The sequence below is a fragment of the Microcaecilia unicolor genome, unplaced genomic scaffold, assembly GCF_901765095.1.
Source record: "Microcaecilia unicolor unplaced genomic scaffold, aMicUni1.1, whole genome shotgun sequence".
Classification (NCBI taxonomy): Eukaryota; Metazoa; Chordata; class Amphibia; order Gymnophiona; family Siphonopidae; genus Microcaecilia; species Microcaecilia unicolor.
Window position 1 is genome coordinate 20,814 of NW_021963685.1, and position 19,296 is coordinate 40,109.

The 19,296-nt window shown below is 47.0% G+C and overlaps 1 protein-coding gene across 1 annotated transcript in view; it reads left to right on the forward strand.

Annotated features, from left to right (window-relative positions):
* Positions 1-1,544: 1,544 nt before the first annotated feature.
* Positions 1,545-19,296, forward strand: part of LOC115459566 (atlastin-2-like) — a 38,597-nt gene continuing 20,845 nt past the window's right edge. Inside the window, exons 1-2 of the mRNA XM_030189377.1 lie at positions 1,545-1,793; positions 8,342-8,773. Coding sequence (XP_030045237.1) covers positions 1,545-1,793; positions 8,342-8,773 — 681 coding nt within the window. The remainder of the gene's footprint in view (positions 1,794-8,341; positions 8,774-19,296) is intronic.

Sequence of the window (19,296 nt, forward strand, 5' to 3'; positions counted from 1 at the left end):
GACAAGTCTTAAGAAATTTTCAATAACTAATGTTCGCCAGTAACTAAGCTCATCAGACAACCTTCAACCTCTACCACCTCCTACTGTAACAAAAAAAAAAGTACTTTGTTTCTTGATGTAAGTTGCAGTGAAGTCTTTATGGGAATATTGGCGACTAATAAGAAATAAAGTAAAGTATCGGACAGAAGCACTCACCTGAGTCCAAGCAACTTTGGAGGTGCTTTTACACATAATTTATAAGGACTTATCCTTGATTCAGACATTGAACATAACACTTTTCTAGTTGTAACAACATACATCCAATTCAAGTGACTCTGTGGGCCAAAACACAGCTTGTGTCAAGTCCTGGATATTCAATAAAGTGGAATTTTCTACATCATCTGCTGTCCCACCCGATTTTTTTGTCGCCCTTGTTGTGACTGTTTTGTCGCCCTTGTTGTGACTGTTTTGTTTGCACGGCTACAAGGGTTACTGTTCTGTATGTTGGAAGTTCCCAGAAGTTTCAAGTGCTGTACCTGTTGCAGTCGGACCATCTCTGGCAAGGACACCCATTCTTGGTGTCTTCAGTGTTAGCTCTGCTAACTTATCTTTGTATGAAAAAGCAGACCCAGATTGCCAGAGGCTGAACACAAGGATTTTTGAAGCCGGTCCAATGCATCTGCATCAAGGTCAGTATAAACGTTGAGTACTGCACCAGTATTAGGAACATTGGTATGTATGGCTGCTACTAAACCTGTAGACACTGGAAGCAGTGGTGCACTGAGTGGGTCTCCACCTGTCTCAATGCCAACTGCTATGCAGGACCCCCGGTACCAGCCAGCATCAGACCTGACCCCAAGGCGATTCGAGGATTCAATGTCTGCACTGAGGAGCCTCGATGACTGGCTTCGGGCGAAGCCAAGAAGCATCAATATTGATCAGCCTCAACACACAGTGCTGGGAGCTCCAGGGCGTCGAGGGATTTGGCACCCGAGAAGCGTCAGTACTGGGAGGACCACTCCCCTTCCATGAGGTGCCAGTGCATGTCTGTCTGTCTCTTCTAGCAGCCAAGACCAGGCTCCTGTGTCAACTCCAGCAGCTCTTGTCAGCCCTCAGTGAGTGCATCCAAGCCTTGCTGCCTGAGCTGCTGGATGGCCTCTTGCAAAGGTGTGCATCTGCATAGGGGGTGCCTCCCATTTTGACCCCACTTGGCTCTCAGCCTGCTGCACGATCTCAGATACCAGCATCACTTGCGACCCTGGTGTTGACTGCCACCCAAATCTGTACACCCTCAACGTCTGTAGAGGAAGCTTCATCAGTGTCAAGGCGGGAATAGACTCCTCGACACCCTTCTCGAGGACATGAGTAAGTTGTGGCAGGCCCAGTCTCAGCCCTCCCATGAGGAGCTCTTGATTGACACCGATGAGGTGCACTCATGGGAGTCAGAGGAGGATCCTGTGTATTTTTCGGAGGATGAATCCTATGGCATCCCCTCTGAGCCTCTCCCCTCCACTAGAAAGGCCAAAATCTGCACCTGAGAGCCTTTTCATTCTTTTGTGAAGAAAATGGCAGCTGCTATTCCATTTCCTTTGGAGGTGGAGGACGATCTGTGGGCCAAGATGCTCGAGGTCCTGGACTACAAATTTCCTAGGAAGGCTGTGACTGTCCCTCTGCACGAGATCCTTAAGGACATTCTCATGCAGAACTGGGAGTCCCCTCTGTCTGTTCCAGTACTGCCCAAGAAGATTGATTCCATGTACCGGATTCACAGCACACCTGGATTTGGTAAGCCTCAGCTGCCTCATCATTCCATGGTGGTGGAATTTACTCTCAAAAGAGCCAGGAGTTCTAGAGACTATGCTTCTGCGCCCCCAGGCAGAGAAGTTAGGACGTTGGACTCTTGGGAGGAAGATGTTTCAGGCCTCTATGTTAGTGTCCCATATACAGTCTTGCCAGCTCTTCACGAGTGTTTACTTGTGGGACTCCATGCATAAATTGCTCGGCAGACACTCTCTCCCATTGATGCAGGCCGAGTTGGTTCACCAGTTGACCAAGCAGCAGAAGGCATGTCATAAGTTCTTGACCAGGGGCGTCTGACACTATTGAGGTGGCATCCAAAGTATGTGAAGAATCTCATGGCTGCGTGTTTCTGATTTGGAACAGTCTGTTCAGCAGAAGTTGGTGGATTCCCCTTGCCGGTGGCATAACCTTTTTGGAGAGAAGATTGAGGAGTTCACTTACCAAATCAAGAAGCTTACTGATGCCATCTCTTCTCTCCCCTGCTGGGTGCCTTCTGCATCTGCCTCCTCATCCAGGAGGCCTTTTGGCAAGTTGAGTAGAGGTGCCTTTATTATTCTGAGGCATAGGTACGTCACCTCCTGTCACCAGCCTTCTCAGGCTCAATCCCAGCGCACTCATCAATAGCATGCGCCCAAGGCCCCTGCTTCTCCCCAGTCAGACAGCAACAAGCTTTTGACTGGCTCCAGCAGAACATAGCCTCTGTCAGTGTCTGTCTCGGACAACTTGCTGGTCGGGGGGAGGCTGAAGTTTTCCCATGAATGGTGGCCCCTTTTAACCTCTGACCGGTGGGTTCTTCAAATAGTCTGTCTCGGATACGCCCTAAATTGGCATCAGAAACCTCCAAATTGCCCACTGAGAGCTCATTACCTCAGCTCTCCACATGAGCCGGTACTTGCAGAGGAACTCTCCACTCTTTTGAAGGTCCATGTAGTCAAGCCTGTTCCACCAGTGGAAGAAGGGCATGGATTCTATTCCAGGTACTTCCTCATGCAAAAGAAAACAGGGGAGGTGCATCCCATCCTAGATCTAAGGGCCCTGAACAAATTCCTGGCTTAAGAAAAGTTCAGGATGGTTTTCCTGGACAAGCTTTTATGCATGATTCAGAAAAATGATTTTCTATGCTTTCTGGACTTCATGGACTTAATGGATGCATGTACACATAGCACACCAGAAGTATCTATGATTTCGGCTGGGAACACATCACTACCAGTACCATGTGTTGCCCTTTGGTCTCGCGTCAGCTCCCAGGGTATTTACCAAATGTCTAGCGGTAGTCGCAGCATTGCTACACAGACTTTGGGAATCCATGTGTTCCCTTATCTTGACAATTGGCTTGTGAAGAGCACGTAGGAGGATGGTGCTCAGGAGTCCATGCAGAGGACTGTTTGGGTGTGAGAGCTACTAGGGTTTGTGTTAAACTACCCCAAGTCCCATCGTCGCCCTGCCTAGCAGTTGCAATTCATTGGAGCACTGCTCGATACATAGAAGGTTTGAGCCTTTCTCCCGGGGCCACACTGGCTTCTCAGGTTTGAGCCTCTCAGCGGGTCGCAGCTCGGCAGACGTTGAGGTTGTTGGGCCACATGGGGTCCACAGTTTATGTAACCAAATAAAGGAAGGGCCACACAACTTCCACAGAGGAACCAAGCAGGGGTGGTCGGAAGATGTTCCAAAACGCTAAGGCAAAATGAAAAACGTCTATTGGTCAAATTCCACATATAATAATCTATAGTCATTGAAGAGGTTACCACATGGCTATACTGAGGCATGTGAGGCTCAAAGAAACAGTCAAGCCCTCGACAGCAAAGGAGGAGAAAGATGTGGCCCAATGTGCAGCTGTGTACCATCACCTCCTTGCAGCATCATTGGGTAAAAAGGTCATGGATTTGATATACCACCTTTCTGTGGTACAACCAAAGCAGTTTACATTATATGGAGGTACTTTCTCTGTCTAGTGGGTTCACAATCTGTTTGGGGGTTTTTTTTTTCCTTTTTTTGCCCAAAGTCACAAGAAGCTGCAGTGGGACTTGAACCCAGTTCCCCATGTTCTCAGCCCACTGCACTAATAATTAAGCTACTCTTCTACTCATTTTGAGGGAGAGAGTGGGCAGGAGTAGCCTAATTAGTGCAGTGGGCTCAGAATCTGTGGAACTGGGTTCCAGTTAGAATTGCACGGGGACAGAAATGTGACCCGTCCCCACCGGAATCAAACCCATCCCCACCAGAATCTAACCCGTCCCCATAAAAAAAAGGAAGTATAAAGTACTGAGTGCAGTGGACAGGGGGCACACAATGCGGAGTAATACATTTAAAACGAATCAGAGAAAATATTTCTTCACTCAGTAATATACTGAATCTTAGAAAAAATGCAATAAATACATAAAACAAACAAGTTTTTTCCACACTAAAATAGAATTATTGGTCACCCAAAAAGCCCAATGCCCTCAACAAAAGAAACAAGTGGGTATGCTAATGCTTTAGCTGCAGTAAAACAGCTCACAAACAGCCAGTTCCCACCATGAGAGAAATAAACTGACTATACATATATAAAAAATAAAAGTAGTCAGCTGAGCTCACCTCTGTGCAGTTCTCTTCTGTGGTTACCGAGGTCTGGCAGTGCCTGGAAGACTCACTACATACAACTTGAGCAAATCTCCTGCACGTGTTGAACTTGAGTTGACAGAGAGACCTGGGTGAAAAAGTGCAAGTGCTCGTCAGGGACGTCCTTTTTTTTTTTTTTTTTTTAGATTATGGATGAAGGACGTCTAAGTGTTAGGCACTCAAGTCCCACCTTCGCTATGCCTCCAATACCCCTTTGAAGTTTGGCCATCCCTGCAATGGAGCAGTTAAGGACGGCCAAAATGGACGTTTCTCTGAGGACATCCACGCGCCTTTGCTATGCCCGACTCCCCCCTTGAAATTTGGCCCAGTTGAGGGCGTCCTTCTTTTCCCACTGGAGGAGAGCTTGGTGTCTCTGCCCACTAAAAGAAGGGGCGATTGGCGAACCAGCACTGCAGCATGATTGATGCGATAGGGGCACACAGATCAGCAGAAAAGCAGCGGCTCTCACACGCGCGTCCCCATGGGAATCCCACCAGAATATCCTCCATCCCCACGGGATTCCCGCATGTTTGTTTCCGTCCCCACGGCACTCCCGCTAACCCGGAGGGTATTCCCGCGGGATTCCTGTGGACTCTGCGGGATCCCCGCAAACCCTGTTCCTGTGCAGACCTCTAGTTCAAGTCCCACTGCAGCGTCTTGTGACTCTGGGCAAAAAAAAAAAAAACAAAAAACAAACTTAGATTGTGAGCCCAATATGGACAGAGAAAATACCTCCATATAAATGTAAACCACTTTGGCTGCACCATAGAAAGGCAGTATATGAAATCCATGACCCTTTACCTAGTGATGCAGCAAGAGATGGTGGTGCACAGTTGCACATTGGGCCACATCTTCCTCCTCCTTTGCTGTCCCTGGGTCTGACTGATCCTTTGAGCACATATGCCACAGTATAGCCTTGTGGTTTAAAGAAACGGCCAGACTCAGGACATCAAAGGAGGCTGCCCAGTGTACACCCCTTGATTATGGGAGGGGGAGGAAGGGAAACGGAACTCAGCTCTGCCACTCTGCCTAGTCATTACAGCTGCCTGCACGGAATTCTGCACAGGTGAGGAATTCTACACAAATTTTGCATTGTTAAACTGTTCACAATTCCTCCAGGAGTAATATTGTGAAACAGAGAGCATTCTTATTTTCAAACTGCCTCTTCCTTTTCTCTACTGCCCCTACACTATTCAACTGTCCCCAGCTTAAACTCTACTCACAAAAATAACCCCAAATTATCACCTCCCCCACTCTAACTTTGCACCCTCAACTGATCTTACAGCTACCTCTACCCACAAAACTACGTCTTGAAAAACACTGCCCCCTCCTCTCTAAACGGATACAGACAGCACTGCTATACAGACCCAGACAAATGGAGGTATTGGAAAGAATTCCCTTAGCCATATTCTATATGTTTTGCCTACTTGTTAAAAGAAACTGAGGCACAGACTAGATGGCCTCAGATTATGCTGATAGTCTGGATCTGACACCTTTGTACAGAAATCACATGAGATGTTGGAAACGCTTTCAAACGGCTTGAATCTTTAGTGTTTGATCCTGATAGAGACTGGCTGCTTAAACTGTATTTTAGGCAATGTGATGCCCAGTGCCTTACAATGAAAGATCAAGATATTATGTGATGTATCAGAGTACACAGTAAAAATGCAGACAGTTTCTGTTAGTGGTCCAAATTACTTCTGTTGGGACAGACTTTTCTTTTCTTTTTTCTTCTTTATTTAAGTAAATACTAAGGGGTAGATGCACTAACAAAACGTTAGCCCTTCCCTTACCGATTCCTTAGCGAATTGGTAAGAAACGGGTATGCATCAAGGAAATCGCATGCAAATGAGGTGCTCGTTGCTAGTTCATTTGCATGCGATTTCCTTCCAAGCCAGTCGGCCAGCTGAGCATGCGCAGAGCAGCCAAGCATTATACTGGCTGCTCTGCGCATGCCAAGGATGTCATTTATGGATGTCCTTCACTCAAAAAACAACAAAAAAGGACATCCCTGACAAGCAGGACGGGCTTTTCTTCAGACTCAAGGGTACCCGAAATGACCACCGCCGGAGAGAATCGGGGATCGGGGCATGTGAGGACGTCCAAATAAAAACTATTTGGACGTCCCTTTCGATTATGCCCTGATCTCTCAGCTGAGAGAGAGATCGAGGCATAATCGAAAGGGACGTCCAAATAGTTTTTTTTGGATGTCCTCACGCCCCGATTCTCTCCGGTGGTGGTCATTTCGGGCAACCTTGAGTCTGAAGAAAAGCTCATCCTCATCAGGGACGTCCTTTCTTTTTGTTTGTTTTGGTTTTTTTGAGTGAAGGACATCCATAAAGGACGTCCCTGACAAGCACTTGGACGTTGTTTTTTTTTTGTTTTTAATTTATAGAAGTCTTTAGAGGCGAATAAATCCCTCGCAGCCCCAACAAGAGGTGCTGACCTAACGTTAGGTTTTCCACGGTGCTGGGGTCGGAAAACGGCTGTGTATCTCCTAATTACCGTATTTTTCGGACTATAAGACGCACTTTTTTCCCCCCACATTTGGGAGGAAAATGGGGGGTGCATCTTATATTCCGAAGGTAGAGATTTGGCAGGCCGCCCACCCGCCCTCCCTCCGAGTTCGAGATCGCCCTCCCTCCGAGTTCGGGATCGTCCTCCCTAGGGTTACCTCCCCTCCCCCCAGCCCTGTCACCACCTCTCTCCTTACTCACGCGATCTTCCCTGGTGGTCTAGTGATGTCGGGGCAGGAAAGAGCCCCCTCTTTCCTGCCCAGCGCGCTGCTCTGCATCCTCCTGTATGCTGCCTATGATGACGGTCTCGGCGAGATTCAAAATGGCCGCCGAGAATTGAAGTCTTTTTGAATCTCGCCGAGACCGTCATCACAGGCAGCATACAGGAGGATGCAGAGCAGCGCGCTGGGCAGGAAAGAGAGGGCTCTTTCCTGCCCCAACGTCACTAGACCACCAGGGAAGATCGCGTGAGTAAGGGGAGAGGTGGTGACGGGGGGGGGGGGGGGGAGGAGGTAACCCTAGGGAGGGCGATCCCGAACTTGGAGGGAGGGATTCGGACAAGACGCACCAGAGCACTCTAGGTTTTAGAGGAGGGAAAAAGTGTGTCTTATAGTCCAAATTTTTTTTTCCCTATTTCCCTCCTCTAAAACCTAGGTGCGTCTTATAGTCCGAAAAATATGGTAGCTCATTATAATAACCTGTAGATCATTTGCATTCTGTTTTAGTTAGCTGCTACCGTGACAGGAAAATGGCTTGGAGAACCCTTTTGTGCATGTTCTGGTTTGCTTGGAACAAAGCATTGCAATAATCTAAATGTCCTAAAACTAATGAATGAAATATAATAGTGTGTTTTTTATTAAAGCACAACCTGAGCGTTTTTCCTCCAGTTGAAAAAGGTGACTTTTTTTTTTTTTTTTTTTAAACAGTGGATGAGATGTGCAGTTGAAATTCCAAGCCCAAGAATTTGAATTTGCACTCCATAAATTAATAACAGCCTTTGCAGTATTACATCCGATTTTGTGTGAAAAAAAAAACAGAGCATTGATCTTGACACAATTTAATTTTAACCTGTGGAAGTGTGGCCAATCTGCAATGGTATCCAACTTTTTATTCAGGGCTGAAACTGCTTGAAGAAAAGAAGCTGAATGTTGTCTGCATAAATGAAGTCATTTCTAATGTTTGTATCAATGTTGCTAAGGAAGACATGCCAAATTGACCCGTGTGAAATCCCATAGATGGGTTAAGAAACTGTATATATGTGTATATATATAATCTCTCTCTCTCTCTCTCTCTCTCTCTCTCTCTCTCTCTCTCTCTCTCTCTCTCTCCGCCAGTGACAGATTTAATATCACAGTTACCATTTTATAAACATAAGTATTTTTTGTGGTTTGTGTATAGTAATCAATTATATTGAATTTCTTTTATAATAAGAGTTATCGTTTTAACAGATATGTGGTGGAGATAAGCCTTATATTGCACCTTCAGACCTAGAACGAAAACATCAGGATCTCAAAGAGTCTTCTATCAAACAGTTCAGATCCGTGAAAAAGATGGGAGGAGAAGAGTTCTGCCATCGCTATCAGGATCAGTTGGAAGTGGAGATAGAAGAAATCTATGCAAACTTTGTAAAGCACAACGATGGCAAAAATATCTTCTATGCTGCTCGTACCCCTGCAACACTATTTGCTGTTATGTTTGCCATGTACATAATCTCAGGGCTGACTGGTTTCATTGGCCTGAACTCAATAGCTTCCTTATGTAACCTCATAATGGGGGTAGCACTTTTATCCCTCTGTACTTGGGCATACGTTAAGTATTCAGGAGAGTTCAGAGAAATTGGAACAATCATTGATCAAGTTGCGGAAACACTATGGGAACAGGTTGGTATCCTTATGTTTTTTTTCCCTCTCCTCCCCTGTCCTTTTCTTAAATACTTTGTGATCCTGAATTGAATAGATGCCAGTGAAAGGTGAAAGTATGGAAACTCAAATGAAGCCACTGTGGTTGAGAACTTCCATGTGCAAAAATGTTTTACACATTGTTTCAGCCTGGTCTGTGGAGTCTCAGTAGCAAATGTGTGCTGTTGAATCACATGCTGGTGGCTGGTTAAGACAACATTTAACTGGAAAGATTTTATTCTGTTCATCAGAGGGTGTATATATGCTGCAACTTGGGAAGAGGAGAATGAAAGTGAAGCAACTAGTCCCAGTGGTGGCCCTACCATTCGGCTACCTGAGACGGGGGCCTCAAGCGGCACGCTCCAGGGAGCAGCACTCTCACCATCCCTCCTCAACCTTCTTCCCTAAAGTTACCTTTATTTCTTTTGTTTCCAAAAGGCGGCAGTGGCAGCGATTTCCATAGGCTTCCCTGCCGCCGGCAATGGCCTCTTCTCCCTACTGCGGCCCACTTCTTGACGTAATTTCCTGTTTCCTCAGAGGCAGTACACACAGTAAAGAGGCCAGTGCTGGTGGCACCATGACAGCGCAGCCTATGGGAATCATTTCATTCCGCCTTTTGGAAAAGAAGAAAATAAGGTAAATGGCATGGGGCAGAGGGTTGAGGAGGGAAGGAGGAAGATGCCAGAGCGGGCAGGGGCAGCATCTCATCCCTGCGTTGGGCAGCAGATTGCCTTGGGCCACCCCGACTAGTCCTTAATGACAATGTACATATCCTAGAGTGCACCTACACTTCTGAGTCTGTAAGAATTTATCAAATAGGCCTGATTTCATCCAAGTTGAAAGCCTTCTTTGAGAGGGATATCTATAGAGATGACATGGAAGTTACCGTATATACTCGTCTAAGTTGATCTCATGTATTAGTGAAGGGCAGTTTTAGGATTAAAATTGGCCAAAAATGCAGTGACTGTGTAAAGTCCAAGCTGGTTCCCACATTGCTTCCTTTCTCTCCCTCCCCCACCTCCAGGTCCAACATTGTTTCCTCTCTCTCCCTTCTCTCCTGCATCTCCCCTGCCTTTCCCAAACCCCCCATCCCCCATAGCACACAGCTTCACAGATTTCAACAGGGTCAGAACAGACAAAGCCAGAAGGAAATGGCTAAATGATCAGACTTCAGTATTTGAAAGTTATATATTTATCCCTCACTTGATAAGTCTCTCGCTGATAAACTTTGGCAAGTTCGCTAAAGCAAAATGTATTTCCTTGTCATCTATACCAGACCAGTCCAGACTAATGGGTTGTGTCCAGTGGTGTGCTGGAGCCGACTTGCAGGACTGCGAGAATAAACCTGCTGTTTGGATACACATTTGGTCTACCCCTTACTTCTCTTTTTTTTTTTTTGGGGGGGGGGGGGGGGGGGGGAAAGAAGATACTACATGAGCTTTCTGAAACTACATGCTGTAGTGTATGTATTAGAACAATTTGGTTAGTCACTGATTTCTGAAGGCCTTTAAAGCAATCAAGTTAGTTGCTTTCTACCTGATCAGGCCATCTTTGTGTGGAGAAGTATAGAACTAGGCTTTCTGTCATGCATCAAACTTAAGAGTAACATATCCGGAAAAAGAACATCCTTTTAGACATATTTGGTCAGGTTTAGACCCTTCTATTGGTTTCTGGATCAGGATGTGGCAAACAAGATATATCTTAGAAACAGAGAGAATGTCAGCATAAAAGACATGTTCTGGACAACCCAGTCTGCACACTTGTACCTCCCTGCTGTTTTGTCACAGGTCTTACTAATTTTGTTGTCATTCCCTTGCATTGTTACTTAGGTTCCTATCAGGCTCATTTTCGAAAGAGAAGGACGCCCATCTTTCTACACAAATCGGAAGATGGGCGTCCTTCTCACAGGGTCGCCCAAGTCGGCATAATTGAAAGCCAAGTTTGGGTGCCCCCAACTGCTTTCCGTTGCGGGGATGACCAAAGTTCACGGGGGCGTCAGAGGCGTTACGAAGGCAGGACTTGGGCGTGCCTAACATTTGGGCATCCTCGACCCATAATGGAAAAAAAAAGGGCGTCCCCGATGAGCACTTGGGCGACTTTACCTGGTCCTGTTTTTCTTACGACCAAGCCACAAAAAGGTGCCTGAACTGACCAGATGAATCGGGGATGACCTCCCCTTACTCCCCCAGTGGTCACTAACCCCCTCCCACCCTCAAAAAACCTCTAAAAATATTTTGTGCCAGCCTCTATGCCAGCCTCAGATGTCATACTCTGGTCCATCACAGCAGTATGCAGGTCCCTGGAGCAGTTTTAGTGGGTGCAGTGCACTAAAGGCAGGCGGACCCAGGCCCATCCCCTCCCCCCCCCCCCCACCTGTTACACTTGTGGTGGTAAATGTGAGCCCTCCACAAACCCACTGTACCCACATGTAGGTGTCCCCCTTCACCCGTAAGGGCTGTTGTAGTGGTGTACAGTTGTGGGTAGTGGGTTTTGGGGGGCTCAGCACACAAGGTAAGAGAGCTATGTACCTGGGAGCAATTTGTGAAGTCCACTGCAGTGCCTGGTTGGTGTCCTGGCATGTCAGGGGGACCAGTGCACTACAAATGCTGGCTCCTCCCACGACCAAAGTGCTTGCATTTGGTCGTTTCTGAGATGGTTGTCCTTGGTTTCCATTATCGCCGAAAATTGGAAACGACCAAGTCTAAGGATGACCTAAATTTCAAGATTTGAGCGTCCCCGACCGTGTTATCGAAGCGAAAGATGGATGTCCATCTTGTTGCCCCTCCACCAGGACATTTTGCGAGGACGTCTTCAGCAAAGCTTGGGCGTCCCTTTCGATTATGCCACTCAATGTCTATTCCATATATGCTTGAACTCTCCAATGCTTTGGATCTTAGAACCTTCACTTTCTCACTAAAGAGGGTAGTGGATATCTATTTTCTCACATTTGTTTCCCACTCTTAGTTTCATACGATCCCTCATTCTTGAACTGTCCATTCTATGGGGTAAAAAAACACCCTGAAATTTTGATGCCTGCTAGATATTCGAATGTCTATTTTATGTCACCTCTTTCCCTTTTTACTTCCCAAATATACATTTTATTTACCCCCCCCTAACATGCCTTCTCTGGAAGCAGCTTTCATTTCTGTGAAAGGGACTATTTCTCTCCCTCCCCCCCCCCCCCCCCCCCCCCCAACCTTCTAATCTTTCCCCTATGTTGCTTAAAGATATTGAAGTGGCTTTGGCCCAGCAAAATCCCTGGCACTCCATTGGTTTCCTTCTCTTGACCATTGACTTCCACTTTAAGTTCTGTTACTCAACCAATTTCTCACCCCGCTTTGTTGGCAAGTTGAAAGAAAATTACAATCAAGGTGAACTGTGTTAGGGACTTTAATGAAGTCCAGATTTGCCACATTTACAGCTATCATTTCTATGATCCTATAAGTCACTCACATCGAGGTTCTGCATGGTGCCTTCCTTCAGTAATGTTTGCATTACTTTACCTACCATCAGTGTTGAGCTAACATCTTCAGCCCTGTAGTGTAGCACCACATATCCAGTCTGCTGGAACATCTGTTCCAAGAGATAGGTTGAACAAAGATATAAGATGTGTGGTCAGAATCTCCAAAGTCTACTTCTGTATTCTAGGATAAACCCCATTGTGTTTCAAGGTGTGGTTTACTTTCAGTTTTGCCAGCATGTTGAATTCTGCCAGATAAGTGAACAGCAATACGTTCACCTCACAGTCTTAAGTCCTTGTCTTTGGCTCATCCTCCTCTTGTAGTGTGAATACAGAGTACAAATTTAAAATATCTTTATTGTGATTCTATTCTTTACTAATCCCATTCTCCTGTTCTATTCTTTTCTTAACTGTTTGACACTCTTTGTACATACGTATCTAAGGATAGGTAAAGTCTTGTGTCTTTGCACTCCCTTCTCTTCTTGTATTTCTACAACTTTATATTTGACTTTTAATACTACTTTTAGGCCCCTGTTTGCAAAGCCATGCTAGCGGCACTTTGTGTGGGCATTGTTGGCATTGCCACGCAGTAACTGCTAGTGCAGCTTTGTAAACGGGAGTTAGTATTTTATAATTTTACAGTTGCTACCTGGTGTGTTTCTCTAGATCCATGATATTCCCCTTTTTAGTTTATTTTATATTGTAAACTGCTTAGATGTGTTTGCAGTATATCAAAGTCAAAGTTGATGAAAATATTTCTCTGTTCAAGCTTTTGCTTTCCTTTACTACTACTACTACTACTACTATTTAGCATTTCTATAGCGCTACAAGGCGTATGCAGCGCTGCACAAACATAGAAGAAAGACAGTCCCTGCTCAAAGAGCTTACAATCTAATAGACAAAAAATAAATAAAGTAAGCAAATCAAATCATTCCTCAGCGACCCTCCAGACCTGTCAAGACGTGTGGGTTATGTACTCCTACCAGCAGAGGGAGACTGAGAAAACACTGAGCTTTGAACACTGACTATATAACCTGTGCAGTACATACAGTAGCCAGTATTTTCTCAGTCTCAGCAGAGGTAGGACAGCCTGTGCAGTCTTCAATAGTCTGGTGAGGTAGCTTTGATTTTAGGGATTAAGGATTTTGGGTTTCTTTCAAAAGATTTCTATCCTTTAAGTACCCTGTACGTGGTTTGCCAAAAAAAAAAAGTGCTTCGGGACCCTGAGTCCGGTGGGGCCCAGTAGTTCCCCCTAGGGTGTCACACCTGCTTTGTCGGGTCCCTCCCCCTGTGCTGCTCTCCAGTACTGTGTTACTGGCAGCTTTGTGCCTCGGCTGCTTTCTGTGTACTGTAGCCTTGAGAGCCTTAAAATTTTCAGCTGCCAGAATTGTCTTCTGTCTCTTTAAGGGAGATATATTTATTTATTTGGTGCGGAACGAACGGGAGTTCATTTCCGTCCTAGGAGCGAGAGAGCAGTGCTTTTGGGGCTTGCCTGACCTTGGGGCCGGGACGGGGTAGCGCTGCCTTTACCTTTGAAGTTATGGTGGGCAAACTCCTCCGTTGTTGCGCGTGCTCGCGCCGGGGCATCGAATCGCCGGGCGGTCAGTGTCGTCTTTGCGGAGAACCTAAACGTTTGGAGGCAGTTCCCCCAGAGTTATCGGCGGCCCCTTTGTCAGCGGCAACTCAGTCAGGCCCGGCGGGGGCGCTTTCAGTTTCGGCGGGAACGGCCGCCATTTTGAATTCAGCGTGTTCTGCAGATGCTGCTGTGGTTATAAGTACATAAGTAATGCCATACTGGGAAAAGACCAAGGGTCCATCGAGCCCAGCATCTTGTCCATGACAGCGGCCAATCCAGGCCAAGGGCACCTGGCAAGCTTCCCAAACGTACAAACATTCTATACATGTTATTCCTGGGATTTTGGATTTTTCCAAGTCCGTTTAGTAGCGGTTTATGGACTTGTCCTTTAGGAAACCGTCCAACCCTTTTTAAACTCTGCTAAGCTAACCGCCTTCACCACATTTTCCGGCAATGAATTCCAGAGTTTAATTACACGTTGGGTGAAGAAAACTTTTCTCCGATTTGTTTTAAATTTACTACACTGTAGTTTAATCGCATGCCCCCTAGTCCTAGTATTTTTGGAAAGCGTGAACAGACGCTTCACATCCACCTGTTCCACTCCACTCATTATTTTATATACCTCTATCATGTCTCCCCTCAGCCGTCTCTTCTCCAAGCTGAATAGCCCTAGCCTCCTTAGTCTTTCTTCATAGGGAAGTTGTCCCATCCCCGCTGTCATTTTAGTCGCCCTTCGCTGCACCTTTTCCAATTCTACTATATTTTTCTTGAGATGCGGCGACCAGAATTGAACACAATACTCAAGGTGCGGTCGCACCATGGGAGCGATACAATGGCATTATAACATCCTCACACCTGTTTTCCATACCTTTCCTAATAATACCCAACATTCTATTCGCTTTCTTAGCCGCAGCAGCACACTGAGCAGAAGGTTTCAGTGTGTTATCGACGATGACACCCAGAACCCTTTCTTGGTCCGTAACTCCTAACATGGAACCTTGCATGACGTAGCTATAATTCGGGTTCTTTTTTCCCACATGCATCACCTTGCACTTGCTCACATTAAACGTCATCTGCCATTTAGCCGCCCAGTCTCCCAGTCTCGTAAGGTCCTCTTGTAATTTTTCACAATCCTGTCGCGAGTTAACGACTTTGAATAACTTTGTGTCATCAGCAAATTTAATTACCTCGCTAGTTACTCCCATCTCTAAATCATTTATAAATATATTAAAAAGCAGCGGTCCTAGCACAGACCCCTGAAGAACCCCACTAACTACCCTTCTCCATTGTGAATACTGCCCATTTAACCCCACTCTCTGTTTCCTATCCTTCAACCAGTTTTTAATCCACAATAGGACATTTCCTCCTATCCCATGACCCTCCAATTTCCTCTGTAGCCTTTCATGAGGTACCTTGTCAAACGCCTTTTGAAAATCCAGATACACAATATCAACCAGCTCCCCTTTGTCCACATGTTTGTTTACTCCTTCAAAGAATTGAAGTAAATTGGTCAGGCAAGATTTCCCCACACAAAAGCCGTGCTGACTCGGTCTCAGTAATCCATGTCCTCTGATGTGCTCTGTGATTTTGTTTTTAATAATAGCCTCTACCATTTTCCCCGGCACCGACGTCAGACTCACCAGTCTATAATTTCCCGGATCTCCCCTGGAGCCTTTTTTAAAAATGGGCGTTACATTGGCCACCCTCCAATCTTCCGGTACCACGCTCGATTTTAAGGATAAGTTGCGTATCACTAACAGTAGCTCCGCAAGCTCATTTTTCAGTTCTATCAGTACGCTAGGATGAATACCATCCGGTCCAGGAGATTTGCTACTCTTCAGTTTGCCGAACTGCCCCATTACGTTCTCCAGGTTTACCGTGAAGTCAGTAAGTTTCTCCGACTCGTCCGCTTGAAATACCATTTCCGACACCCAAATCTTCCTCGGTGAAGACCGAAGCAAAGAATTCATTCAGTCTCTCCGCTACATCTTTGTCTTCCTTGATCGCCCCTTTTACCCCTTGGTCATCCAGCGGCCCAACCGATTCTTTTGCCGGCTTCCTGCTTTTAATATACCGAAAAATTTTTTTACTATGGTTTTTTGCCTCTAATGCTATCTTTTTTTTTCGTAATCCCTCTTGGCCTTCTTTATCTGCGCCTTGCATTTGCTTTGACACTCCTTATGCTGCTTCTTGTTATTTTCAGACGGTTCCTTCTTCCATTTTCTGAAGGCATTTCTTTTAGCCCTAATAGCTTCCTTCACCTCACTTTTCAACCAGGCCGGCTGTCTTTTGGAATTCCGTCTTTCTTTTCTAATTCGCGGAATATGTATGGCCTGGGCCTCCAGGATGGTATTTTTGAACAGCGTCCACGCCTGTTGTACAGTTTTTACTCTCTCAGTTGCCCCCCTAAGTTTTATTTTTTTATTTTTATTTTTTACCGTTCTTCTCATTTTATCATAGTCTCCTTTTTTAAAGTTAAACGCTAACGTATTTGACTTTCTGTGTACAGTTACTTCAAGGTCGATATCAAAACTGATCATGTTATGGTCACTGTTATCAAGCGGCCCCAGTACCATAACATCCCTCACCAGATCATGCGCTCCACTAAGGACCAAGTCTAGAATTTTTCCTTCTCTCGTCGGCTCCTGCACCAGTTGCTCCATAAAGCTGTCCTTGATTTCATCAAGGAATTGTATCTCTGTAGCGTGTCCCGATGTTATATTTACCCAGTCTATATTTGGATAATTGAAGTCACCCATTATTATCACATTGCCCATTTTGTTCGCGTCTCTGATTTCTTTTGTCATTTCTGTATCTACCTGCTCATCCTGGCGAGGCGGACGGTAGTACACTCCTATCACCGTTTTTTTTCCCTTTTATACATGGAATTTCAACCCACAATGATTCAAAGGTGTGATTTGTGTCCTGCTGAATTTGTAATCTATCTGAGTCAAGGCTCTCGTTAATATACAATGCTACCCCTCCACCAGTCCGGTCTACCCTATCACTATGATATACTGCGCCACAACGGAGGCAACTGGTTGAGCCAGTTGCCTCCGTTGTGGCGCAGAAAGTGCCTATTGAGGGTCCAGGAGGGGTTGGCTTTCCTCCAGAGTTTGTGTGGACTCTCTTTCAGGCTTGGAAATCGGGCCCCCCCCCCCCCCCCCCCCCCAGGGAGTGGAGGGGGTTAGTCCCATGCTGCCTAAAAGACCCCGGCTAGAGTGGACAGAGGACGAGGAATGTCTGTCTCAGTTGGGCACGGAAGGCCTGTTTAGTGATGGGGGAGGGTTTTGAGGGTCCGGTAGATCCGGTGGACTCCCTTCCTGGGGATGAGCTTTTCATAGGGTCCGGTAGATCCGGTGGACTCCCTTTTCATAGGGATGAGCTTTCGGAGCTCATTGATCAGGTCACATCTACCCTTAAATTTAATCCTGAGGTGGCTTCAGGTGAATCTGGGCAGGATCCTTTGGTGAAAGGAATTCAGCGTAGAGCACGGACCTTTCCTATGAACAAGGATCTCCGGGAGATGATTACCCAGGAATGGGATTCGCCAGATTTGCCGTGTAAGGTTTCTAAGGCAATGGCGAGACTTTATCCCCTGCCGCAGGTAGATAGAGATTCCTTTAATGCTCCTACGGTAGATGCAGTGGTTATAGCGGTTACTAAAGCGACGGCTATTCCAGTAGATGGCGGGGCCGCACTCTGTGAACCCTAGGAAAGGAGGTTGGAAGCATTTCTTAAGCGAAGCTTCGACTTGTCGGCACTAGCTCTCCAGGCCTCGGTTGTGTGGGGGCCTGGTGGCGCGGGCGTGTTTTCGCTGGGCTTGAGAAGCTCCTGGATGATCTCGGGGAGGTTGGGACCTCGGGGTTACAGGATTTAGCCAAGTTGGAGATGGGTTCGTCTTTTTTGTCTGATGCACTGTATGATTTGTTGCTTGCGTCGGCTAAAAATATGGCTATAATAGTGGGAGCGCGTAGGGCTCTCTGGTTATGAGGTTGGGTCGCGGATGTGGCCTCTAAGGCTAAGTTGTGTTCTCTCCCCTTCAAGGGTTCTAGGCTTTTTGGCGAAGAGTTGGATAAGTTAGTGAAAGGCCTTAGTGAGGCTAAGGTGCCTCGACTCCCGGATTTTCGTCCCAAGCTGGGAGTTAGGGGTAATTCCTCTCGAGGCCGACTTAGTGAGGCTCGACGGTATAGGCCTGGTAGGTTTAGTGGGGCTTCTAGAGGTCGGTTCTTCCAGCGCACCCAGTCCTTTCGCGGGAGTCGTCGCGGAGGCCAGGGCTCGTTCGGGGGAGGTCAGACCTCTGGGCGGCTTGCCCATTGAAGGTGTGCGGACCCAGGCTCTGGTGCGTGTAGGGGCTCGGCTGAGTCAGTTTTACCAGAACTGGGTCCACATCACATCAGATCAGTGGGTTCTCGAAGGGGTTCGAGATGGTTATGCCCTGGAGTTCGAGATCTCTCCGCCCGAACGGTTTTCTGGAGTCCCCTTGTCACTCGAGGCTCAAGAGAGCAGCAGTACGAGACACGTTGCGTCGTCTTCTCAGTCTGGGAGCAGTGGTTTCTGTTCCGCCCGCTCAGCAACGCTCGGTGTGTTACTCGATTTACTTTGTGGTGCCAAAGAAGGAGGATGCCTTTCGGCCTATTTTAGATCTAAAGAGTCAATGCGGTGCTCAAAGTTCCCTCTTTTCACATGGAGACGTTGCGGTCGGTCATTGTCGCAGTCCGGCAGGGAGAGTTTCTAACTTCTCTGGACTTGACAGAGGCTTATCTTCACATTCCCATTCGAGCGGCGCACCAGCGTTTTCTTTGCTTTGCAGTTTTAGGGAAGCACTTTCAGTTTTGTGCCCTGCCCTTCGGTCTGGCAACAGCTCCCCGCACCTTTTCCAAAGTCATGGTGGTGGTGGCGGCAGCGTTGCGCCAGCAGGGCATTTTGGTGCACCCGTATCTGGACGATTGGTTGATTCGGGCCAAGTCCCAGGCGGAGAGCGAGGGGGCGACGTCGTGTGTGGTACAGTTTCTCCAGTCGCTGGGCTGGGTGGTGAATTTCAGCAAGAGTCAGTTGGTACCGTCGCAGTCTCTGGAGTATCTGGGCGTTCTCTTCGATACGAGGTCAGGTCAAGTGGTTTTGCTGCCCCCGAGAATCCGCAAGTTGCAAGACCTGATTCGGCGGTTACTTGCACTGACGTCACCGACGGCCCGGTCTTACCTGCAAGTTCTGGGGATGATGGCGGCGACCATAGAAGTAGTTCCTTGGGCCAGGGCGCACATGCGTCAGCTTCAGTTCTCTCTACTCAGTCGGTGGGCTCCCCTGTCGCAGGAGTTGGAGGTGCGTCTGCCGATGTCGGCGGGTTGTGCGCTGCAGCCTCCGTTGGTGGCTCAGAACTTGCAATCTGGAGAAGGGAATGCCGTTGGAGTCCCCTCAGTGGGTGGTTCTTGTCACAGACGCCAGCCTGCTAGGATGGGGAGCGCATTG